General features: G+C 41.2%; 1 protein-coding gene across 6 annotated transcripts; it reads right to left on the bottom strand.

Annotated features, from left to right (window-relative positions):
* Positions 1-433: 433 nt before the first annotated feature.
* LOC123768633 (tryptase-2) lies at positions 434-26,054 on the bottom strand. Of its 6 annotated transcripts, none has more exons than XM_045759257.2 (7): positions 26,036-26,054; positions 18,146-18,705; positions 9,153-9,348; positions 6,963-7,077; positions 6,648-6,816; positions 4,582-4,727; positions 434-3,376 (listed from the first exon to the last, which is right to left on the bottom strand). In XM_045759257.2, the coding sequence occupies exons 2-7, from the start codon at positions 18,324-18,326 to the stop codon at positions 3,209-3,211; spliced, it is 975 nt and encodes a 324-aa protein (XP_045615213.1). In that variant the 5' UTR covers positions 18,327-18,705; positions 26,036-26,054; the 3' UTR covers positions 434-3,208. The 6 variants fall into 6 exon arrangements, with proteins under 6 accessions (XP_045615213.1, XP_069172523.1, XP_045615212.1 ...); XM_069316422.1 differs by having other exon boundaries at positions 26,025-26,043; XM_045759256.2 differs by lacking the exon at positions 26,036-26,054 and adding an exon at positions 25,904-26,025.
* Positions 26,055-26,273: the final 219 nt, after the last annotated feature.

Below are 26,273 nucleotides of genomic sequence, written 5' to 3'. Positions count from 1 at the left end.
AAATGTCTGAAATGTCGGAAATTTGACTCTTGAGCGTGATTTTTTGAGCCGAATTCTGACTCTCTGCACCTATATCAGTTTCAAATTACGACGTTTCATACCGAAAATATGCCAATTACTGAAAACGGCGATGGGTCATATTTTGCCCAAACCCCCCTGCAGTTTTTAAAATGTCTGAAATGTCGGAAATTTGACTCCTGAGCGTGCTTTTTTATCCGAATTCCGGCTCTCTGCACCTATTTTCAGTTTCAAATTACGACTTTTTATACCGAAAATTTGCCAATAACTGAAAACGGCGATGGGTCATATTTTGCCCAAACCCCCCTGCAGTTTTTAAATTTAATTTATAGGTTGTTATAATTACTGTATTTACAGGCATTACAATATTAATTGATAGAGACTTCCAAAAAGAGGGATGACAATAATAGTAAAATAAAATCATTTTAATTTATTATTTTGTAAATACTATAATTGGATATCACTTATTTTTTTATAAAAAGTGATATTCAATATTTTGATTAATTTTGAAAAGCATTGGCAGAGTTTGATGCAGTAGTATTATGTGCTTCAATTGTTTTGGTATTGAATATAATAAAATATTAATAATTTTACTTTGAAAATAGGTTAAAATCAAGTGGGTAATTTGGAGAGCATGCATACATATTTTTATCCATACAGATAAAAATATTGATGCAATTTGATGGGATAGAACTCTAATCCCTGACATCCTATACATAGCTCGCCAGTAGGCGAGTGGTATATCTTATATAAATATCTTATATTGAAAGTTACTAGTTGTTATACTAAATATACCTGGTGTATGGAAGCGTGTAGCTTGTACCCAAAATCCCATTTATGGTGGTAGTAGCAATATTATAACATTGTATCTTGGCAATTCATTTTATAATGACAGGATAAGGAGATGAAGAAACTGACTACCCCCACTCAATTATCAGCTGGTAGTATGTAAAAATTTGATTGTGGGTAGCAGGTAGGCGATTTTCAAACCTCAGGTATATTTAGTACAACATTTGTTATTTTTGCAGAGTGATGTTAGGAGAGTATTGCCTCGGGCAATGCTAGAGATGCGAGTTCGATCCTATTTTACTTAATTTTTACAGTTTTACTTCGATGTTTAATCAACTATTACAAGCCATATGGGTTGGGCATTTATTTCAGTTGGTAATCTTTAACTAATATTATGCAAAGAATATTGCGCGTGCTCAACCTACCAAAATAAAACGTTAATTTCGCTTTAAATTTTATAAGATTGAAATATTTTTGTATATAAAGTTAAGTACCCTATGAAGAATAATGGTAATTAGCCAAACAAAAATGAATTTCTAGTTTTAATTACCTTAAAATAACTAATATTGCCATTGCAACAGTTGTGCTAAAATTCTAATATATATACACTTCATTAAATACAGTATTTGTAAAGTACATTAATTTGTGTTCTATTTTAATGTACAGTAGTACTGACTTTACTTACAAAAATAGCACACAATTATACACTTGTATTCTGAAATCTATTATGTTCAAAACATCCTTAATACATACTCATTTTCAAAGCAATTATTCAGTACATTATAAATGTGGCACTACGAGTCCTGCTTAATAGGTCATTTGAGTTAAACATTTTATAATTAAACAAAAACCTAATCAGTTTTGTCTTTCATTTTTTAAATATTGCTTGAAAGCAACACGTATAAAAAGCAACCTAATGGCTAGTAAATATTGAGTAATTATCTTTCTATATACATTTTAATTCAAAGATTTACAACTATTAATCTTGTATTATTTCTCTTATAAATACTAATAAATTATTAATTCGTATAAAAGAATTATTACTCTTAGTCATAAAATTATATTCATAATTTTATCGTGCATAGTTTGTGTAAAGACATCAGTTATTTGTTGTTGTCCTCAAGATCAGTATTATTGAAGCAGAAATGTCTGTTGCTACAACATGGATGTCTTAAAGTTCCACTGTAAATCTTCTTGAGAATATTAATACAAAAAATAACAGGCTTGACCACTAATGTAATGGTGGGTTGATAATAAATTTATCTTCAATTTTCTAGTTACATACATTTCTAGACTATTTACAAAAACTGCAGTCTGCTCATTTTTTAATTATAAAAACAATGAAAATAATAAAATATTTTCTATCAACCCTAAAATAGAGCACTGTATACAATACTGGGATTAGAAGACAGTCTGTTGCTCTGAAGTTCCAATCAATGTCAAGCCACATTCGTAAGTTTTAAATATAATAAAAGCTTAAAAAAAAAGTCCTAAATCATTAAATTATTGCTTTCATCACTATTACAGTCTTACTCACGGTCACTTAAGGTACACTTATAATCTGTGGTACACTTATTCAATGTTATTACACAGTTGATATAAAACAAAATATATAGGTATATCAACAGTTGGAATAATAGTAGCCAACAAGGCAATACAGTATTCTGATCCAGTTAATGACTGACTAACATTCAGTGATCTGAGTAACCAAGAAAATAAGTCAATAGGGCTTACAATGCTGAAATCAGCACTTAACGCCACATGAAAAGGCGTTCTCATAATTCCATCTACTCATACAGTATTATACTCCTGTTTATATAAATAATTCAATTTGACATTTATAACTATCCCTATTCTTCCAAGATCCAGTGACACTGGTGGCGCTAATAGTCTCCCTGGCTTGGGTGCCTTCTTTTCGGACTTATTCTTCCAAGATGACCCATATTTGGCAAAATGATTCTCATTGCTACTTCAGTTAAATAAGATCTTATACGTACCTCTAGGTAATGACTCCATAATATTACTTTCTGCTGTTCTAGATACAGTACACATTTTTCTTATTTTTAAGTTGGTATCTAAACAGCTACTCGAGAACTACTAAATTTGACGTGTCTTCATGCAAACAGAATTGAGATAAAGAAAGTATTTACTAAGAACAATTACTTTCTGTAAGTGCAAGAACTCTAAAGAGGATAGTTGAAAAAAAAATGAACACTGCTCTGCTTCAAAATCTACTTCAGCAATCTTATCTTACAGGTCAGTTATTCTATAATACAATATTACAAAATTTGCTACTACGATACTTTAATCTTTTTCTCACATCATATAACTAAAAATATACAAATTACTGTACAGTACATTTATACCTGCTTTAATTGTAAAGTGAATTTCTTCAATGCAGTCAAGAGCTCTTCTCAAGGTGCTTGTAGATCCAGTCGAGGTAGTCTGTGACCCTGATGTAGACACCTGGATACGAAGGCTCGGCACACCCTACCCCCCAGGAAGTAATACCAGCCTGGATCCATGGTCCACCTTTTGTCCGACACTGTAGAGGCCCACCGCTGTCACCCTGCAAGTGATAGTTGTGCAGTAGCATAAAAGGACACTTTGTAATATAGGTGTGGAAAATAAAAAGCATCAAAATGACATTTAAAGCAGACAGAAATTACTAATATATTTAATGAATGCTGTCGTAATGTATTGATGCAGTGGTGTAGGAATATTAAAATGTAGTTGTTAATGAGAATCGGACACATTCCTCTCTTAATTAGTCATTTCCTAATGTAACAAACTGTCTCTAGAGCATCAATGTAATTTGTTTTGCCTTTATAGATAATTGAAAATTTTGATATAGGAAACAAATGCTTTTACTTAAGGCCAAATTTACCTTATCATTTATACCTCCGCCACATAACTGGTCTCTTGAGGATAGTTTGTGTGCCTCAACAATAGTGACACTTCTTAAGAGGGGCTTGCGTAGCTTTTCTCTTTGTATACTATGAGAAAAATACCTGGTAATACCTGGTAAATATATGTATGGGTGGAAGTACCACCTGTGAGTTTTCCAGCTGGATAAAACTCCGTGGTGTGCTGGATAAACATAAAATGTGACACCAGCTCTCCACACAAGTCAGTTTAATTTAGAAAGTGTACTTGTGGTTGGTCTTGAGCCCATTGCTTATGTGGTGATGTGAATTGAATTTTGTAACTAGCTGATTAAGACTAACTTGCTTAGCTAAATGAATGTTAGGGTTCAGTTCCTGGGCCCATTGTGTGCCTCTGTAACCCTTTCCACTACTACCCACAGGATGGGTATGGGGGTGCATAATAAATGAGCTAAACTAAAATAGTGGAGAATAACAACAGTCGGTGAATAGGCCCACCAATTTATTACAGATCAAGCCTGACTTTGAGAATAAAAGTATTCCGAGAACCCCAACCAGTTATACTCTAGATATACCTGCTAGATACCTTATTGCATAGAGCAGATCATATTCTGATAAAAAAATAGATCATTATCAGTTAACCTTGCCCAATGGTTTCCTCTTCAATGATTTTGGACCTCAACGCCTGTCCTGCCTCTTTTACTCAAAAAAAAAAAAAAAAAAAAAAAAAAAAAAAAAAAGTCCCCTTGGCCCTGTCCCCGACAGGCCTCCTGGTTGATAAACTGGTCAACCAGGCTGTCGGACGAGGCTGCTCGCAGCCTGACATGTGAATCACAGCCTGGTTGATCAACCACAACCTCCAAAATATTTGTTTTTTCTGAACACTTACCACACATGGTCCCATGCCTCCGTCCTCCCAGCCAGCACAAATCATGCTGCTGCTTACAGGACTGATCTTTCTGTAAGCTCGTTGACACTTTTTGTTAGCCATGATGGGCACCCGAATTGTCTGAAGTAGGTCTGAGTGGCTCCCGTCTGAAGGATAAACATATGAAAATTATGGTATCCAGAAGAGCTTGCTCTTAATAATGCTGTGAAAATAGAGTACCTTACTAATGTAAATATGTACCTCTCATTAATATTCAAGGTAATATACAGGTAATTTGTATTACAAAGTGTAATTTCTTAAAAAAAATGCCTTTTCTATATACACTGCTTAAAGAATATGCTATTAAATAATATACTTCCTTAGAATTATCTTGTGATACTCATATACAGTATTTTCAAAGCAAAGTTATGGCCTGAATGATATCATTTTGTTGCTACTAATGCAACACTGTGGTGCCAAATTCACCCAGCCATTTGCACTGACATTTAAAATATAATATATGCATTAAAAAAATCAGCTCTATAATATTATAATTACCAGCATATCAATTAGATGTTAAATTTTTCTAAATCCACTCTTAATTTACCTGAATTTACCTGTTGGCAAAATGTATAGTGTGTGTGGGGCTGCAGCAGGAAGATGATAAATGAGATTTAAAAGACCTGAACCTTTTTCTGTAGATAAGTATTTAGACATACAGTATCTGGGTGTAACTGTCCTAAGTTTCAAAGCTTTTCTTCAAATAATCATGAAATTAAAACACCTATATAAAAATTATAAATTCTATCATTGGTTAGATTCTAACTAATTAAGGTGGACTTAAGATGTGCATTTGATAACACAGAGGCCAGAAATTTTTGGAATTAGCAGAACATGTTGAAGAAATGTAATGTTGATGGAACGGCAATTCCCGTGATACCACACAATTACAAAAAATATAACCATGAAGGAATGTATAATATGCACTAAACACAAAGCATTAAATCTGAGTATGAAGGAGTGACAAAAAAATACCATGATGGGGGATTTAATAAGAGAATTAGACTGAGACATGAAAGGAAAATTCCTCATCTACCCAATATTCAGTTCTCATTTTCTTGGTACCCCTCTTCTGACACCCCCCTCCTCCTCTCGGTATACTCTTCTGACCCACCCCCCTCCATACCCATTTCTGTCCCTCTAAATGTCTTCTCATTCTGATACTTCTGTTTCGAGTATGTCTTCTTCAGCTTCTGAGTCTATTATGTGCCTTTGTAACCCTCTCCACCACCGCCCCCAAGATGGGTATGGGGTGAGTAATAAATGAACTAAACTGCATCCTGGTCGGATCGTCGTCCTGTCCCAAATTTTAACATTTTATGTGCCTTCTCCCTCGTCCTTAACCACCCATGATTTATGACTTAAAGCCTTAAAAATTGCCCTTTCCTTTCCCTTATACCTATATTTCTTAGTCCTGGTCTCGGTCGGTCTCTCTCTCTCTCTCTCTCTCTCTCTCTCTCTCTCTCTCTCTCTCTCTCTCTCTCTCTCTCTCTCTCTCTCTCTCTCTCTCTCTCTCTCTCTCTCTCTCTCTCTCTCTCTCTCTCTCTCTCTCTCTCTCTCTCTCTCTCTCTCTCTCTCTCTCTCTCTCTCTCTCTCTCTCTCTCTCTCTCTCTCTCTCTCTCTCTCTCTCTCTCTCTCTCTCTCTCTCTCTCTCTCTCTCTCTCTCTCTCTCTCTCTCTCTCTCTCTCTCTCTCTCTCTCTCTCTCTCTCTCTCTCTCTCTCTCTCTCTCTCTCTCTCTCTCTCTCTCTCTCTCTCTCTCTCTCTCTCTCTCTCTCTCTCTCTCTCTCTCTCTCTCTCTCTCTCTCTCTCTCTCTCTCTCTCTCTCTCTCTCTCTCTCTCTCTCTCTCTCTCTCTCTCTCTCTCTCTCTCTCTCTCTCTCTCTCTCTCTCTCTCTCTCTCTCTCTCTCTCTCTCTCTCTCTCTCTCTCTCTCTCTCTCTCTCTCTCTCTCTCTCTCTCTCTCTCTCTCTCTCTCTCTCTCTCTCTCTCTCCTCTCTCTCTCTCTGTGTATTTTCCCCTGATACTCACGCTTCTTGGTCCTGCCCCAGCCCGTAACAGAACACTGGAGGCCGACGAAAGACATGTTTCTGGAAGGCAGACAAATAGTGTTCACCAGGCCAGCATGTTCCTCCAGATCCAAGGGCTTCCGCAGCTGAACTAGAGCAATGTCGTTGTCCCAGGTTTTGGAATCGAAATGCTGAAATGTTTAAGGTTCAAATGAGAGAGATGTGGTGAGAGAATCAAAGAAAGTGTCTCGAAAGCTTTGTAATTAGGGCAGTCAAAGAGCTGGAGGAGGGGGTTCTGAACTTGTAAAACTGACGAAAAGTGTGTCCAAGAGCTTACCTTGTGTGTGATGATCCTGGAGACAGGATAGAGTCGTAGAGTCTCAGCAGAGAGACTGATCTCTCCCACTCGGACTGTCCAAAAAGGAGGAGGCAGCGCAAACTTGAATATCGGGCTGTGATGAAGAAAGAAGTGAATTCATAAATAATTTGTAGAATACAATGAAATTGAACTAAAGGATTGTAATAGGAAACAGAACCTTTGCCTTTATCTTGTCCTTAAATTTTTTAGAGAGGCTTTTCCATAATGTGTCCACCGGGTCTTAAAGATGCCATAGAGGGAGTAATGAGTACTTTATATTATCAGGAACAACAAACGACGGTAAATTGGCAGATCGTGTTCCGGGGGGAAACATGCGAAAATGTCTTGGAAAATTGTTGTAAGCTTTTTACTACTTCACCCTACATGATGAGAGATATGAAACAAAGATAAAGAGACAGAAACGTGTGTGTGTGTGTGTGTATATTTACTATTTGTGCCTCCAGGATTGAGCTCTTTGCTCTCGGACATGTGAATCCATGAATCAAGCAATCAAATCTATCTCTCTTTCTGTCTGTCTGTGACTGTGTGGGACTGTGTATAAAATAGTCAGAAAGATTGAACTTTCTAGAATTCATATCAGAAGCATGTCAATGGTAATACGGGCCTGAGGACCTGGAAGAGAAAACGTGACGACCTCTATATACATAAAAAAAAAATAAAAAAAAAGTCTGGAGGAGGAAAAGTTTGTGATTGGTTATGAAAAACTGTGTTTACCTCATTAGATCATACAATATACGTCAGTCTAGATATACACTGAAAAAAATGCAGCCACAAGACATAATGCCGCTGAATTTAACACTTTATACGAAAGTGTTACCGATTTCAAGATTTTATGAATAGTGATATTAGGAGAAATTCCTGACATTTCACCTACACTTTTTTCTGTCTGAATTACAACAAGTAACCTTTATGCTATACTTTCAAGTGTCTAATAACATTTTAAACGAATTTGACGTATAAACTGGTATTAATCTGACCTGAGGTTAAATTTGCAACATCGGGAAGTCTTCACAAAAGGAATTATGTTGACCAGACCACACACTAGAAGGTAAAGGGACGACGACGGTTCGGTCCGTCCTGGATCATTCTCAAGTCGACTGTAATGGTCCAGGACGGACCGAAACGTCGTCGTCCCTTCACCTTCTAGTGTGTGGTCTGGTCAACATTCTTCTGCCACGTTATTGTGACTCATCGTCTGCATAGGAATTATGATGTTGAACACAAAAAGATTCTGAGGCCAACAGTAACAAGGTTTTTTCCTAGATGAAGTTTCCTTCTATTACAGTGGAAGGAGACTTCCATTCATCACTTAGCCTGCTTGGCATGAAGAATGATGAGCACTAGAAATAACACGAAATAATGAACTCTAAGTTTCTCGTAGTAGTTCCCACAATACCACACTGGGTTCCCATTGTAGTCAGGCGAGAGTATCAAAAATGTATCTGGATTCAATCAGGAAATTTTCTGTGAAGTTCTTTGGAGTTAATTGTAATTAGTCTCTGAGAAAAGCTCCTCCCAAGTTTGCCTTACCTGAAGTATCTTTTTGATCTGATAACTTCGTGAAGAAATTATATCTACACCAGCAGGGCCTTTTCAGATGTTAGATAAGGCTATCTGTTCACAGTTTCCAAAGTTGTTGAATTGCCTAGTGTCAAATTCTGTGCTCTGTCCATCGAGTTCAATTACGTCCGAGCTTTCAATCTAAATCACTCTTGGCTTAGCGCGGACGGGCAATTTACTGATCAAAACAATGTGGATTCTTTCAAGTTATGACAGTCGGAACGAATTTGACGAGACAGGCTGAACGCGTATTGGCAAGTTACATATGTGTCGGCATCCTACTACCACACTTATAATGATATTACTATAGTTTGCACGCTAAGTATATGCACTTACATAGCTTACTCGGATGCTAACCAACCCACACCCTACGGAATCCATTCCACTCAACCTACTTGAAACCCACTCATGGCCCCCCCCCACTTTAAAACAAAAAAAAGAGCAAAGCTTCTCTGCAACTCATTCCACACACAGTACCGCTCCTGTGCCAGGTAAGTCCACTACGGGCTCACAATAGCCCGTGCTACTTGGAACTTGTTCCGAGGAGCTGAATCTATAACAACAACAACAACATTGTTTGCAACTCACTCAACGATGCAGTGTGCGGCTGTGAGGATCCAGGAGGGGTGGATGAGGGTGCCACCACAGTGCTGGCCGAGGCGTCGACCACTGAAGGGATCTTTCTGCTGCAGTGCCACGTGCCAGGGGCACTCTCCTGCCACCACGTTCCTTCCTCCAACGATCCTCATGTAGTAGCGGTGACTATAGGACGACTCCCCGCAGTCTGTCACAGGAAGAATTAGCACGAGAGATCTCAGTCTTAAAATATTTAAAAAGAACAATTGCTATAATATTAGTAATAAACAAAGAACTATTATTATGAGAGAGATGGGAGGGAGGATGCAAGATAGGCGTTCGATCCCTGACAGTACAAATGGTTAGGGGAGGGAGGGAATTATATCAGGGGAAAGCCCCAAGCCATTACGCCTATATAGCACTTGGAATGGGTCAGGATAAGCATTTGGGATGAGACGGGGGGAAAGAAATGGTGCCCAACCACTTGCACAGTTGGGTACCATACTTCAATAACTCCATTTTCATATCCCAGTTCCTTAGTCTTCATATCCGTTCCAAGTGCTCCGTATAGTATGCAACATCCTAAGGTAATAGAGCAACTTATCGTAAAGTCATAATAGTATTACGACCTTATCTTAACCTTAGTTTCCTGGGAGAAGTCGAGACAAAGATATTGTTCACCAGTTTGTGCCCTCTGTGGCCCATGAAAGTTTAGGAGAACTTCTGATTACGATGCTTTAAACTCATCACGACACAGTAGGTTGTGCGTGTGTTTCTGGGAAGTTCAGAAACACGAGTTCACCCTCACATTGCAACAATATTTTCTCTGAAAGACTATAGCACGCAGCCTTAAGGAACCTGTACACAGCAGGCTTCAGAACGTTACACATTATGTATTTTGGATCAGAGCTGGAATATCCAGCACCAGTTCTTTAAAGAACTCAAGTACAGCTAAAGAATGTCAAAGGATTGCTATAAGACTGATTTTTTTTAAACACGGTGGACTGAGTTACGTTGCTGACAGAAACTGAGCTCATCAAGCTGGAAAAGAGAAGGATAAGGGGTGACATGATTACAACTTATTAGTTTCTTTGTGGCACTGATGAAGACGAGTAGGGAATATTGAGCACGCGTTCTCCCTCTCTTCTCCCCTTCTCTCTCTCCCCTCCCTTTCCAAGATTTTTTTAATCTCTTAACGCAAATAGGGGTAAGACGCAAGGCTATGTAAACTAGCAACTTAGGGTAAGGCACAAGGATGTAGGAAAGCAATTCATCAGAGCAGGATTAGTAATTAGGTGGAATGAGCTTATTAGTATGAAAAATGAAGCATATTCTATCGACAATTTCAGGAGGCGGCATAATAGGAAGCATGAGATGAGACGCTGTTGCAATTGGTGACCAATGTCGGGAGCTCGCCATACAAGCACATATAGGAAAGTACACACACACACACACACACACACACACACACACACACACACACACACACACACACACACACACAGCGTACGTTTAACCAGTTCAAGTAGCCAGTTTTAGGCAGCTCCTTCACGGAACCAGAAAATAGATCAGAAAGTCTTACAATATTCCACGGGACTAATACCAAGTATAAAAGAACAGATCTACGAGTACAACAAATTAACTCTAAGAACATTATAAGAAACATCAGAGGTGACAGAATGGGAACACAAAATGTGAATAGGAACAATATCTCACCAGACGACACAACAAGGGGGCCACAACACAAAATTTGAAACAATATCAAAAGACATTTAAGGACTCTTTCATTCAGCGAGAATGGTAAGCAAGTGGAACGAACCTGAACCAGAGGTGTTGGAAGTAATTAATACACATTAGGTACAACAGAGGGGAATCGAGGCTCTACAACTAGATTTTACACTCCGTGGGCTCGTCTATAGATTAGTACCACTAGGCTGGTGCACGCAAAAGGATCCCCCGAGAGAAAATGTCAAGTACCTTTGTCATGCAGAATCGCATGAAGACAGAGGTACGTCCCTCACAATGAGTCACGCAGGGCCCTCACAGACGGACCTCACGAGGACGGAGGCACGTCCCATGGAGGAGAAGTCTGCCTGGAGGAGGTCACTATTTTATGACAACCAGGAAGAGCTCCAGATCTGCAGTGATGGCTGTACCGTGGAGCTTCGGTAGTTGATTTCTCCCGTAAATCCTCGCGCTACTTAAACTGTGTTCCGGGAAAGGAGGCTGGGTGTGGTGGTGGGGGGGAGGGGGGATAGGAATTCGTGTGTGCGTGTTCATGTGAGGATGAGTGTGTGTATATGTATGTATGTATGTATGTATGTGTGTGTGTGTGTGTGTGAGGGGTGGGAGAGTGCATGTGAGGGGTGGGAGTGTGCACGTGAGGGGTGAGAGAGTGCACGTGAGGGGTGGGAGAGTGCACGTGAGGGGTGGGAGTGTGCACGTGAGGGGTGGGAGAGTGCACGTGAGGGGTGGGAGAGTGCACGTGAGGGGTGGGAGAGTGCACGTGAGGGGTGGGAGAGTGCACGTGGGGGGTGGGAGAGTGCATGTGGGGGGTGGGAGAGTGCATGTGGGGGGTGGGAGAGTGCACGTGAGGGGTGGGAGAGTGCACGTGAGGGGTGGGAGAGTGCACGTGAGGGGTGGGAGAGTGCACGTGAGGGTGAGTGCATGTGAGTGCAAGTATTCACTTAGTTGTGCTTGCGGGAGTTGAGCTCTGCTCTTTCGGCCCGTCTCAACTGTCATTCAACTGTTACTAACTACTATTTTTTTTTCTCTCAATCTCTCACACACACACACACACACACACACACACACACACACACCTAGGAAGGAGCCCGTAACAGCTGTCTAACTCCCAGGTTCCTATTTACTGAATGGTAACAGGAACATCATGGAGAAAGAAACTGCCAATTTTGTTTTCTCTCCGACGCCGGGAATCGAACCCAGGCCACAGATTACGTATCCAGCTTGCTGTCCACACAGCCACCGGCGCCCCAGAAAATGTGAGTGTGTTTGAGGATGTGAGAATGCATGTGAGGAGTCTTGAGCTTGCGTGAGCATGGTTTCATAAAATCTTAAAACTGCCCGAGTAATTGGGCAGAAAGACGGCTAATACGAACATAAGTCACATCACACATTAATAGATTCGCCACGGGATTTTAACAACTACCTAACCTAACCTTACCCACCTCAACCGAGCTTAACCAAAGAGAATACAAACGTAAAAATATTTTCAGTTTTAACAGAAAACGAGCTGTCGAATAGTCTCGTAGTAAACAAGTTAACTATTCACCCGGCAGTACACGTGAACAATCAAACAAAACAGCCTCCAAGACAGTTGAAGGTCCGGCTGTGACTTCCCGAACTGACAAGTTGGCTCATATGGAATAATATATACCACTGTGATATCATAAATTCTCGTTTTGTAATGATGTCAGGATTTATCCACGTCATGTTCGCCTTCACGACGCCTCGATTTCTCCCGCCTCTGTCAGTCAGGTTGATGCCATGAGAGGCTTGTTCTGTTTATGTTTGTGACGATGCTATTCCTCACGTGGATGTTGACCACTGACGTCAAGATCAACAACTTTTTTTATACGACGTCCTGGTTTTCTTCAAACCTTCGTTTATATCAGTTGTGTGGAAATAATAGATGAATTCCTAATATATATGATATATAAAGATTAACTACATCCTTTACTATCGACCCCCCTCAACACCCATCAACCTTGATGATCCGTTACCACTATAATCAATGCCCTACAATCACCGCCATCATGACCGTTAACACCACAACCACTAGACGAGGCATGAAAAGCTAGACTTCACTTTTCCATAATCACTGACACACAAGTACTATCCCCCCGAGGTGTTGCGAGGTGTACACGGTCGTGCAGGTGTTCTGTGACACGTTAGTGTCGTGGTACTGTCTGGCACACGGTAACTCCTTCCTCATTGTGATATTTCGCTTCCGGAAGTATCACGAGAGTGTCAAGGGAGAGGGTGTGGTAGGAGGAGAGGGTGTGGGAGGAGGAGAGGGTGTGGTAGGAGGAGAGGGTGTGGGAGGAGGAGAGGGTGTGGGAGGAGGAGAGGGTGTGGGAGGAGGAGAGGGTGTGGGAGGAGGAGAGGGTGTGGGAGGAGGAGAGGGTGTGGGAGGAGGAGAGGGTGTGGGAGGAGGAGAGGGTGTGGGAGGAGGAGGAGGAGGAGAGGGTGTGGGAGGAGGAGAGGGTGTGGGAGGAGGAGGAGGAGGAGAGGGTGTGGGAGGAGGAGGAGGAGGAGAGGGTGTGGGAGGAGGAGGAGGAGGAGAGGGTGTGGTAGGAGGAGGAGGAGGAGAGGGTGTGGTAGGAGGAGGAGGAGAGGGTGTGGTAGGAGGAGGAGGAGAGGGTGTGGTAGGAGGAGGAGGAGAGGGTGTGGTAGGAGGAGGAGGAGAGGGTGTGGTAGGAGGAGGAGGAGAGGGTGTGGTAGGAGGAGGAGGAGAGGGTGTGGTAGGAGGAGGAGGAGAGGGTGTGGTAGGAGGAGGAGGAGAGGGTGTGGTAGGAGGAGGAGGAGAGGGTGTGGTAGGAGGAGGAGGAGAGGGTGTGGTAGGAGGAGGAGGAGAGGGTGTGGTAGGAGGAGGAGGAGAGGGTGTGGTAGGAGGAGGAGGAGAGGGTGTGGTAGGAGGAGGAGGAGAGGGTGTGGTAGGAGGAGGAGGAGAGGGTGTGGTAGGAGGAGGAGGAGAGGGTGTGGTAGGAGGAGGAGGAGAGGGTGTGGTAGGAGGAGGAGGAGAGGGTGTGGTAGGAGGAGGAGGAGAGGGTGTGGTAGGAGGAGGAGGAGAGGGTGTGGTAGGAGGAGGAGGAGAGGGTGTGGTAGGAGGAGGAGGAGAGGGTGTGGTAGGAGGAGGAGGAGAGGGTGTGGTAGGAGGAGGAGGAGAGGGTGTGGTAGGAGGAGGAGGAGAGGGTGTGGTAGGAGGAGGAGGAGAGGGTGTGGTAGGAGGAGGAGGAGAGGGTGTGGTAGGAGGAGGAGGAGAGGGTGTGGTAGGAGGAGGAGGAGGAGGAGAGGGTGTGGTAGGAGGAGGAGGAGGAGGAGAGGGTGTGGTAGGAGGAGGAGGAGGAGGAGAGGGTGTGGTAGGAGGAGGAGAGGGTGTGAAAGAAGGAGAGGAAAGAAGGAGAGGAAAGAAGAAACAAGGAAGGTATGAGAGGAAGGGAGAGGCGGCAAAGTAGGAAACATGCCTTGATTTCACTCCATTCCTGGTATGGCTCGCGGTGATACCAAGGCGGGTCACTGTGTTCTTAGAGACACAGACAGACGGACACAGACAGACAGACCGACACAGACACAGACAGACACAGACACTATTTTCTTCTACAATAATGTCCCACACTACTATACTGGTATAATCGACCTACTAGATCCAAAATATATATATTTATACATTTTCCAAGAGGAACTTTCAAGGCACTGAAAAACATGTGACCCCAATTCCTCTTTTTCATAACTTTTTCAGGAGAAAGTTAAGTGCAAATTAATATTTAATAAACGATGTGCCGGTTCCAGGCACGCAGGTGGTGAGTAGGTCACGTCACATTCATCATTTTTCTGGTAACAATGCCAGCCCTTAATCCACTTTAACTACTTCGTACAGCAAAGGACTGTTCTTTTAAGGTCTACGTTCGATAACCGTTAATTTAAGCGCTTGCAAACAGTTCCTTCGCTCCGTTTTCGTTTCCCAGCTCCTTGTCCTTGCATCCCTTGCAAGTGCTATATAGTCATACTGGCTTAACGTATGCCAGTATGACATCTTTTTCTCCGGACAATTACGGTACTCTTCCCATGCTGCACTAACCATCTGCAACCTCTCGTCAGCTCACCTCAATGATGGAAATTTTATGCTTCATCTTCATTTATATATATTATATATATAATTACTTTTAGGAGAACTTTTCCTTTACGAGTACGTTATGAGGTGAATAATCTTGCATGTAGAGATATGGAAAGTGTTCTCTCAAAATTAAGTATGAAGCAGGTAGCTGGGCCACTAATGATGGCACTTCTACTGAAGGCATCTTCAGGGAAGGTGCAACATACACTGGATATATTGGTGTACCATTATTATGCGACCGACTCACAACAGTGGCTTCTCGGGAACCTAAGCACTGATAGCTGAATAGCTATAGTGGCCTCAGGTTAAAGAAAACATGCCTAAGCGCTTCCGACCTGCACGGGACACGAACCCGAGACTTCAGGATTGCGAACCGGCTGCACTGATCACTACGTTTCACTGCTTCAGGTACATAACAAGTGTCACTTATATACACAAGTGTATATAATTACTTCAAGTATCACTATAGGGTATTGCTGGAGATAAGGCTGCTGATTTGTGTAAGCTGCATCATTTTATTATAACATCTCCTTTAGCACATAATATCTGTAGTGTGACCTGTAGAAGGTATACCCATTATATATAGGTATACACGCAATACACACACAAGGTATACACACAATCGACTTGAGAATGGTCCAGGATGGACCGAAACGTCGTCGTCCCTTCACTTTCTAGTGCGTGGTTTGGTCAACCTATTTCAGCCACGTTATTGTGACTCCTCGTCTGCGTATACCCATTACCTCTACTTCAGTATGATCACTGCAGTTCTTAAACGCAGTCGGGGTCATAACCGAGAGATCACGCCTCCATTCCCGTGCAGGATTAAAACGTTTCGACAAGTTTCCTCCCACCCAGGGGTCACTAGCATAGAGCTTTCTCTTGGTAGTTTCCTCGAGTTAACTACCCAATTGACTGAGATCGTGACACAGACGAGTACCTTATTATCATAAAGAGCGTTACGATCAGGTGTCAGTCGAGTGTAAATTCCTCATAAACCAAGACCAAATGCTCGTTAAACCAGCATCTAAGGGAATCAGACGTTAGTTTAACGAGCATCTGGCATTGGTTTATGAAGACTGCCTGTCATTTGGGTCTCCAGGATTGCAGAACACCCAGTCACACCCGAGAGAGAACAGTTCGGTATGTCCTCTCGCCTCCCGTCATTACAGACACTTCCTCAGCCACACAACTGCCCAACTGGTCATCGCGGAACAGCTAATCACTCCGCCTGACATGTAACTGATAGTGGTCATGGCTCGGGCCGACAGTGATGACCAGGATAATGGAGAAAAATTAATAACAGTTAGGAAGGGAAAAGCTAAAGGAGAAAAATCACGCGGTAGTAAGACGAGGAGATAAATGATCAAGGGAGGACGACGAGGAGAGGAAAAACAAGGATAAAGGATTAGGAGGAAGCAATTTGAAGAGGAGGGAAGAGAACATGATAGTAGAAGGAATACAACAGGATGTATTACAGAAGGAAAGGAAGAAGCATATGGGGCTGCAGGCGAAAATAGTAGTAGGCAGAGATACAGACAAGAAGCGAGGAGGTGGCGGCGAAGCAGCGTTAGGAAAGAGATGTGGAAGGAGAAGTGAAAATATAAAACGAAGTTGGACAACCGGACCACCGCCATATTAAACAGTTTATTAAAAGTTGCAAGTATATAAACCCCTGACGCTGGAATCTGTTTAATAGACCAACAAGTTCAATGTATATGTACAGACGTTAATTATTTAGCACAAGCATGCATAGAAGCCACAAATAAACCATTACAAACATACAAAGTCGACACATACTCTAACATTCACATACACACACACAGTCACTTATAAGTACAAACCAACGCCCTCACAACATTATAGTTGTCAAGTAACAAAAGAAGCATCGTCCAGAGCACGAATATTTATGACCATCTCAAAACAGCACAGACATACCCAAACACTACGAGGCTCCACAACCTTGTTTGCGTGGCAGCCTTACGAGGTACTGTGGCGGTGGGAATTTTATTTTTTAATGCAGCAGATCTCAAGCCAAGATATAGAGTAATACTCTGAGCTCTAACCGGTTTAAGACTGCTTGAACATTGGTGACCTCATATCCAATAGTTGAAGCCTTAATCATAGACATCATGGCTGGTGATCAGTGCCACGATAAATGGTTATTCCTCGCCTTAAAACACTGGAAACTATTTTACCCCCAAGAAAAAAACTTTTAAAATCATGTTTAGTTGGCAATTCTCTCAAATATTGGCGGACGTGTATGGGACGCCTAATGCAGTTGGGAAGCAGTAGAAAAATGAAAAGGGGGGGAGGAGAAGAAAGATGAGGGGGGAGGAGAAGAAAGATGAGGGGGGAGGAGAATGATGGGATGTACAGGAGGAAAAATGAAGAAGAATTTGAAAGCATAAGGAAGAGGAGGATGAAGGGGAGAAGGAAGGAGGAGGAAGAAGATGAAGCGGAAGCTAAATAGGAAGTCAGGGGGGACTGATCGGGTGCCGAGGGAAGGCAGAGGAGCAGGAAAACGTATGGGCAGGCAGAGAAGCAAGAGAAAGGCAAGGAAAGCCGAGGCGGAAAAGAAAGGTAAGGAAGGCCGCATGAATTCGCCGCTTCCTCGACAGGCGTGGATCCGCCTTGAGAACAATGGGTGAAAGGTGAAAGCGAATGACAGGTACCAAGAGTGTGGTGGAGGGCAGGGCCAGGAATGCACGAATACCAAGCTTGGGGAAGGTGACCCCGGCCTGCTTGCAGTCTACGGTATCAAACTTCCCGTAACTATGACCTTACAATACCACGCCAATGTGTACGGGGGGGGGGGGCTCGATACATACTCCCCAAAGTATGGGGTGTGCAAGAGTTTATTGCACACCCCCATACTCATTCTGTGAGCGGTAGCGCAAAAAAGATTACAGAGGCTACAAAAGGACTTAATCACACCTCGGAGGAGATGTTTAAATTAACAATTACATCTAAACTGCACACCGTATAATTATAATATTACTTGGTACCAACTATTAACAAGAAAAAAATAGCAAAATCTCAACTATCGAAAAGTTCGGTGATATCCGCAACTAACATTTCAGAAGTTTGTTTACAATATCTTACTTATATACGGAGATACTCGTGTGATTAAGAACAAAGTACTCACATGAACGGTGGTTGATGGTGGCGTGGACTGTGGGAGAAGCCAGCAGACAGCAGAGCACCACCGCCGCCCCCACACCACTACGAAGGTGGGACCCCACACCACTACGAAGGTGGGACCCCACACTCCTGCTTGCGTGCTCTCTGATCGCCGCCCGGCTGCCTTCTGACGGCAAGGTTCTCATCCTTTCCAGGTCTTCCCAACATAGTCACTGGTCACAACACCTTTATCGGGGTCACTAAAGTTCGCTTCGGTCACTGTGAAGTTGCGACGGGTCACTGTGGTTCATTATGCGAGGACATTGTAAAGTGAATTGAGTGCACTGTTCATAAACTCATCTCAAGGCTGAGGGGTCACTTCAGGTAGCAAGTCGTCATAGTGCGCTAAATCCAGTCAGAAGTGATCGGGAAGCTTCGTATGACAATTCATGCGACAGCTTCTGGTAATGTTGGTTTGGCCAGTCACCAGTCTTGTCAATCTGTATATTTTTGTGTCATTAAATTCCTTAGATCTGTCACTCAAACCACAGCACTTCCTCATTTCCAACGAAACTATTACCATCTCTTTAAAAAGGAAATAGAGTACATTTTTTCGGCATTCAAATTAACATTTAGAGTAGTCTTTTGATTTAAACTCTGGATCTGCTCATATAATTAAACAAACAGTGGAGTACTGCTGTTTGTTAATATAAAGAGGTACTGTATGTTTATTATAAACATACAGTACCTCTTTATATTATCAAACAATAATAGTTTGTTAGTATAAATAGGTATTGTATGGTTATTACAATGTTTAATATATAAGGAGGTATTGAATGTTTATTATAGTTCTGTTAATATATAGAGGTATGCTCATCACAGCAACATTTGGACTGCTCAATACTTAGTTATTAGTGGCATGACTGCGGGTATCGTAATATTACACGTGCCCACATAGCGGATATTATAGAGCAGCCAGGATAGGAATTGTTACGTCTGCTGTCAATAGATGGTTCTGGATATCATAAACTGTGGGAAAAATAGCATTTTCTATATTATGTTTAAACGTAAAATTGAAAGTAAACATTGTCAAAATTTATACGGTTGGTGTTAATATTACGTAAATAGAAATAAAATGTTATCGTGACTTCAAATATTTAACTATACTGTATTAGCTTCACAGAACGCAATAATTCGAGTGTATTAACAAGTATACCTCTAATAAGCGGTATACGAGTCGCAGCGGGCGGCGATCGTAACATTGGTGAATACGCCCGACTTATGCATGGTGGAGATATTTGCTGTACTTCTTTTCCAATGCATAGAGAATAGGACACTTATTTTGATACGTCTTCCACCTATACGGAAGTGTTTAAATAATCAAACTAAAAAAATATATCCAGGGATAGAGAGGATATATACGTTTTAAAATAACATAAGTACAAAATATACAGTACATAATGACAGCGACTCACGAGAGGCAAGTCCTATTTATACCTCATACTTTTACCAGCATCTGTGAAACCTATTCTCCGCGTTGTTCAAGAGTCTCGCCTGATACTACCTACCTAACGAGGTGTTTCCCCGTCCATCTCAACTGTTAAATCGATGCTTATCTATATCGTGTGCTTGCACACAAGCACTCCAGAGTGTGTGATCTGAGACACACACTAACACACTACAGGACATGTTACGCGAGCCGACCCACTGCTGACCGAGTCTTGAGAACTCGGTGATCAAGAAGGGCATCAACACACTGGTATGTGGACCAGTTTTTGCTCCCAAGAAAGAAGAAAATTCCCCACTGAACGTAAAAAGTGCACACCTTTGGTATGGTGGCGAGTTTAAGACCTATCAAGTGCGTGAGGGCTATTAGAGCTACCAAAATAGCTTGTTGACCTACCTGCAAGTTCACTTTAGCCCTGAAAATGGGTCAGGGCCAAAATCAACTCTCCATGTGTGTATATATATATACACCGAGATGTTGGGTACACTGTATATATATTACTTGTGACCACTTAAGATTACTCCTAGGCTATGCGTTTTTATTAAACGTATATAATAAGTATACATTGAAATATAATGCATAATTATAATCTTAATTTATCTTAATTAAACTTAATCCTAATTCGTAATTAAATGGTAAAAAAATGACACCATCTCTGGTTTAAAATATAACTTTTCTTTTATTGGTAAAAAGTGATAAAAGTTTACTTATAAGCAAAACACTTCATGACTACATGAGAGGAAAAGGTGACAATTTTGACACACTGGCTAAACTTAAGTTTTCCAGCAGATTCCATGAAGAAAATACTTTAAGTCGGCATAATAGACCTACACATTGTTCCACAAATCTTAAAATAGTCTCAAACATTTATAATAACTAGACAAAGACCCTAAACTAACACAATAGTTCCCAGAACACTAACAAAGTGCAAATTCATGTAGCAACTTGTCAACCTTCCTTTACTTTTAAGTTAACACTAGGAAAACTTAAATGGTGTTCAAGCACTTCTAATTGTTTGCGTCTCCCGATGATTTAGATCTAACCTGATGAAAACAATTATTAGCAGATTTATTCCTATATGCAGGCATATGGGAATATTTAGTATTTATACTAAATATTATAATAGTAAATATTATAATACTAAATATTATATTATAATACTATAATACTAAATATTAAATAAATACTAAATATTTAGTATTTATTCCCATACTAAATCATACAAGTAAATAGTTTTGGGATAATTGCGCTAAATTCACACCATTCAAATAATTCATTATAATTTCATTTCTCTAAATGGTTGCAATAGATATCTTACATTTACGTACTATAATTTGTGTTCATCTCTGCTGTAAGTTAATAGCGAAAAAGAGCTCCATCCCGTTTGAGACGAGTCACGTGCTTAAGGACAGTTAAACATGCTAATATGTCATTGTCATTACCGTACAAAAAGTGAATGTTAGAGTTCAAGTATGTTTATTAAGACAAGAAAAAAATAAATTTCAAAGGGATAGAGTAGCTTAGGCTATTTCTACTCCCCAGCAATGTTAGAGTGGATATAAATGTCTTCGAAATGCACACTTCTCAAGACAAATGCGAAGTGTATATTTCCACGGCAACAGATTAGGTTTCTTTGTGCACTGTAAATACGTAGGCCTAAAAAAAAAGAGCATACGCAGTGGACGCTTAACATTTCAGTATTCACCCACAAGATGGATTGTGGGTCAGTAATAACGACGGAAAAAATGATTTGGTCACGAGCCACAGAAATACTGACAAGATGTAGAAGAGGCAATTACGAAAAGGTCGGCAACAAAAATCGCGGTAACCTGATTAGCTAGAGTGCCCTTGCCCACCACGAAGTGGCCTCCGGGGACTCTGCAGGCAGTACTGACACGCCTCCTGCATAGGCGATGTATGCGAGAGAAGTGCTGTGGAATGAGAGACGGGAAGAAAATGAGAGAAAGATGTAATGAGAGAACGATGAGTTAACCGTTTTATTAACAGAATTTATATGATTGAGAGTGTATAATGTTTACTTTAGTTATATGTGCTTGTAGGGCAGACATTAGCTACCAAACTCCTTGTTTCAGATACCGTTTGTTTAAAACGAATTGGCCCTCTCATATCCTGTCTATTCATATCGTGAAATTGACTGGAGCTATCAATAATTACTTTCCCCTTCTATTTCATTACGCCAGCTCACCGTTCACTGAAGTATCTCCACACATACCCTTGTAGTATATTTGGGGTTCTCTTTAAAACTTGTACTATTTCTTTCCTACTAACACTCAGGATCATATTTCTTTTCAACCCACCCACAGGTATTCTTGGCCCACCTGAAGTATCTAACAATTTTAACTATTTGAAATTATTTTTTTTTATTTTCTATATAAATTATTATAATTGCATCCTCAATTAAGTCTAAGCAAGGTCTGATGAGAAGTTTTTCTTAAGTGGTCAATTATATTTATTTGCAGTACGTGAGTGAAACCATCTTCGAAGGTGCTCTTCGAACAGCAGATGTCAACGAAGCCATGTTCGAGAAAAGTTCGAACGTGATCAGTTTTGAGCTGTGTGTAAAATGTTTAACAGTCAGAGTGTGTGTGTTTGGCGGCAAGATTAACAGGCATTTGGCATGTGTTCATAAGGACGGGCTGAGGGAACAATCTTGCATAATTCAATCATTTTGGGAGATGCGCTTCGAATCAATCGAGAGAGAAGAGTACTGTTCAAGTAAACTACGAAAGTAACCTTTGCGAGCCGTATGTAAAGTCTTTCGCCTTACAAACAAGCGGTTTAGTGGTTAGATTAACGAGAATTTGACCCTTGTGCATGTGGAGAGACGGGTAGCCGTCAGACCATCTTGCTTATGTATGTGTTAATTATTGTGTAACTAGCTTCAAACTTCACTTGCTTAGCTAAATGAACTATGGGGTTCAGTTCCTAAACTGATTATGTCTCTCTGTAACCCTTTCCACCACCACCTACGGGATGGATATGAGGGTGCATAATAAATTACTTAAAAACTAAACCTACGAAGTAAACACGGAAAAAAAAATGATAGGGAATAAACTCTCACAAATGCTATTGACACCCGCCAGTAGCGCTATCTTATAGCCGCCATTCAAGGCAACATCCGTAAACAGACCGGCTCTGGGAACCAGTCTTTAAGCTCTCAGAGGCACAAGAGCATGTTTACCCAGAGCTCCTCCTGCTCCACCACCCCGTGTTGCCACACTCTTCAACCTGTCTCCACTCCTTCCTAGGGTGGACATCACAGATTCAGCTTCCTGAGCTTTCCCTTCTAACGCTGTGTGTGCTGACAATTTGCCCGAAACGCTATGCGTACTAGTGGCTTTAGGTATTGTATTTACTAGCTATATCTATAAATCCAACATTATGTTTATAAAACAACTATGTATGCACTTTCCTGAATAAAATTTACTTATTTTACTAACTTTTACTCCAGAGACTTAACCACGTCTCTGGAGTAATCATAGTGCCTCCTTACATTACATATACCTAAGTTTGTGCGTGTAAATACTCTCTAATGTTAATAGCAGTTGTTAACACTGTTAATATCATTTCGGAACTATACATGAAGCCAAAACAGAAAAAATAGCTTCGTTTTCGACTCGCAGTCTGGGATCCCTGGGTTCGATTCCTCGATGGGAGAGAAATGGGGGGGGGGTCACGTTATCTTTCACCTAATGCGTCTGTTTACCAAGCTATAAATTGGCACCCGAGAGCTAGGCAATTATTGTAAGGTTCCAACCAGGGGAGGGACAGTAGTTTGACCAAGGGATGGCACTCGATGCGAACCTAAAGCATGCATACATACACAGGCATTCTGTCCCCGACAAAACGAATTATTATGATATAATATATACATATATAAATCTTACATACGCAAATAAGTAATGTATTTTTTATTATACAAAGCTTCGTCATGCATACGTATTATATATACACGAGTTATACATTCATGAGACACACATACACGATATATATATACATGATTTATGCGTAAACACGACATATACTTATTTGTGTATTTGAATTTGCATAAAAATAATTTTATGAAGACTGGTTTGCCAATACAAGTCTCACTACTCACCATGTTAGCTGGAAAGCTTGTTAAGGCGGTAAACATCTTCAAATCCAGCGACAATTGGGTAGTTTGTATTAAGAATAAAATTCAGTCAAAAAATCTATTTACGCACAAGGAATACGACCAGATTGGTCCATGTGTATGTATATGTATGTACATGTATGTATATATATATACGTATAAGTACACATCTTAATTATATAACTTTTTACTGTATTAATCTAAAGATCATATTTACGTCAATTTACAGGGGAAAATACTAATTTATATATACATATATATTATTAGTTCATATAATTATCAGTAAACCAATTTTTCCTATCACAGAGCATGAGCCGTCAACCGCAAATAATATACATGATCCTGCCTCACAAGAACCTCAATATTTTGTCTGCTGAGTAACCCTCCTGCCTGCCTATCCACGCACAATAAATGCCATCAGAAAGTAGCATAATTATTGTATTAACTTTCATGCGTTTTATGTCAATATGAAACATTAAAACAATTATATAACATTACAAACTTACTCCTCGTCTGTCTCATATGAACTGAGGGGATTCCCAGTTCCCTAATTAATTATGTACGTCGGTAATCATGACTGCTCCCGGGATGGGTATTGGGTGCATAATAGATGACTAAACCAACTCGTGACCGGTTACATGAACGCTGCCACATTTCCTACTTGAATATACAAGGGTAAATTTGTGAGGGAATATATCCCAAGAGAAGAAAAACAGCCGGCGTTAAGTCTCTTCGTTTGTCTCTAAATTTCGTGTGTGTTTTCTTCTTCAACCTCCCCATTTTGTTTCAATATGTGTTTATATATTATACATTTAAATGTATAATATATAATGCTGGTTAACCAATAAATATATATACCTAACCGAGATTGTGTGTTACCAGAAATACCTTTTACAAGTCGAGTTGTTTAATGAAACATTCAGAAGATATAACGCTGATTTACGGTAATAAAATTTGTATTTTCTCTTTGGTATTTGTGGGAGTTTCGACGCCTGACTGGATATCAGACCTGCTCCTCTTGGTCAATGCTACTCACTGTTTAATATACAAAGACACACTACTTTAAATACAAGCACAGAGACGATTCCGCCATGCATAAAAATTAATATCATATATAATCGTCAGAAGACAATTATATATATATATAACTTAAAAATATAATTGCAAGTCAAGTTACTACATTCAGGTACAGGAAAATAAATTAAACGAAAAAACAGACAACTGCATTTCACGCAGTCATGCTACTTTAAAAAAAAAAACGCTGGTTCGATCCCCAGGCGGAGCAGTAGCAGATTGCCAAGTTTCCAGTCACCTAATGCATCTGTTCACCTTGCAGTAAACCGGTGTCCGGGAGTTAGGAAACTGTTGTGGGTAGCTTGTCCTAGGAGTGGTTCTTGACAAGCAAAAGCGCATGTCCTGTCAGAGACCACGCATTTAATAACCTTGCCTACATAACCTTTTGTTCTTTTAAAACTGTCCTCGGAGCACTGCAGTATAAATCGTATTAAAGTAATCGCAATTATGTTAGCAGACATGGAATAAAACTGTGTTCTGAATATATATATATATCTGAATACATATCTGTATATATATAATATATATCTGATATATAATAAATATATTTCACGATTCTTAAATTAGCGATTCCTTTATTTTCATGGCATGTTTCAACGCTGGCCAGGCTACTGGGGGGGCAGCACTCGGCCAGGCTACTGGGGGGGGGCAGCAGCACTCGGCCAGGCTACTGGGGGGGGCAGCACTCGGCCAGGCTACTGGGGGGGCAGCACTCGGCCAGGCTACTGGGGGGGCAGCACTCGGCCAGGCTACTGGGGGGGGGGCAGCACTCGGCCAGGCTACTGGGGGGGGGGCAGCACTCGGCCAGGCTACTGGGGGGGGGCCGCACTCGGCCAGGCTACTGGGGGGGGGCAGCACCCGGCCAGGCTACTGGGGGGGGCAACACTCGGCCAGGCTACTGGGGGGGCAGCACTCGGCCAGGCTACTGGGGGGGGGGGGGCAGCACTCGGCCAGGCTACTGGGGGGGCAGCACTCGGCCAAGCACTCGGTACACGTACACTTACTATCCCAAAATCTTAATCACGTTAGTATTAATGTTCATAATGTTATTTTATTATTAATATTACTATTTAGTCCTTCATTATGCACCCCATACCCATCCCGTGGGTGATGGGGCGTAAAGGGGATATAGAGGCACGTTATTGGTTCAGGAACTGAAACACCAGACCAGGAGGTCTCACAACACACTACTGCCTCACCACCACCACCACTACCTACACCACTTGTCCAGGAACTGCTCACAGCAACACGCGGACCTCAACCCCACTCCCCCTTCCCCCCTTCCCCCTTTCCTCCACCCACTCACCCAATCCACTAGTCCCAATCAATCCCCCCCCAACCGCTAAACTACCTAGCCTTCCCCCCCCCCCCCTCCTTTCCTGGTGTTTTGTGCCTCCTGCTCCGCCTTACATCTTGCTCTATACCTAACTTTATTAC

The sequence above is a fragment of the Procambarus clarkii genome, chromosome 83, assembly GCF_040958095.1.
Source record: "Procambarus clarkii isolate CNS0578487 chromosome 83, FALCON_Pclarkii_2.0, whole genome shotgun sequence".
NCBI classification, from domain to species: Eukaryota; Metazoa; Arthropoda; class Malacostraca; order Decapoda; family Cambaridae; genus Procambarus; species Procambarus clarkii.
This window is presented reverse-complemented; position numbering and strand designations above follow the sequence as displayed.

What these genes read in the sequence shown, in the direction of transcription:
- LOC123768633 (XM_045759257.2), bottom strand. Translation starts at nt 18,326, where the DNA reads ATGAGAACCTTGCCGTCAGAAGGCAGCCGGGCGGCGATCAGAGAGCAC. An exon ending in GCCGCACACTGCATCGTTGA is followed by an intron (nt 7,078 to 9,152) that starts GTGAGTTGCAAA and finishes TCTTCATCACAG; the next exon opens with CCCGATATTCAAGTTTGCGC. An exon ending in GAGGCATGGGACCATGTGTG is followed by an intron (nt 3,377 to 4,581) that starts GTAAGTGTTCAG and finishes TATCACTTGCAG; the next exon opens with GGTGACAGCGGTGGGCCTCT.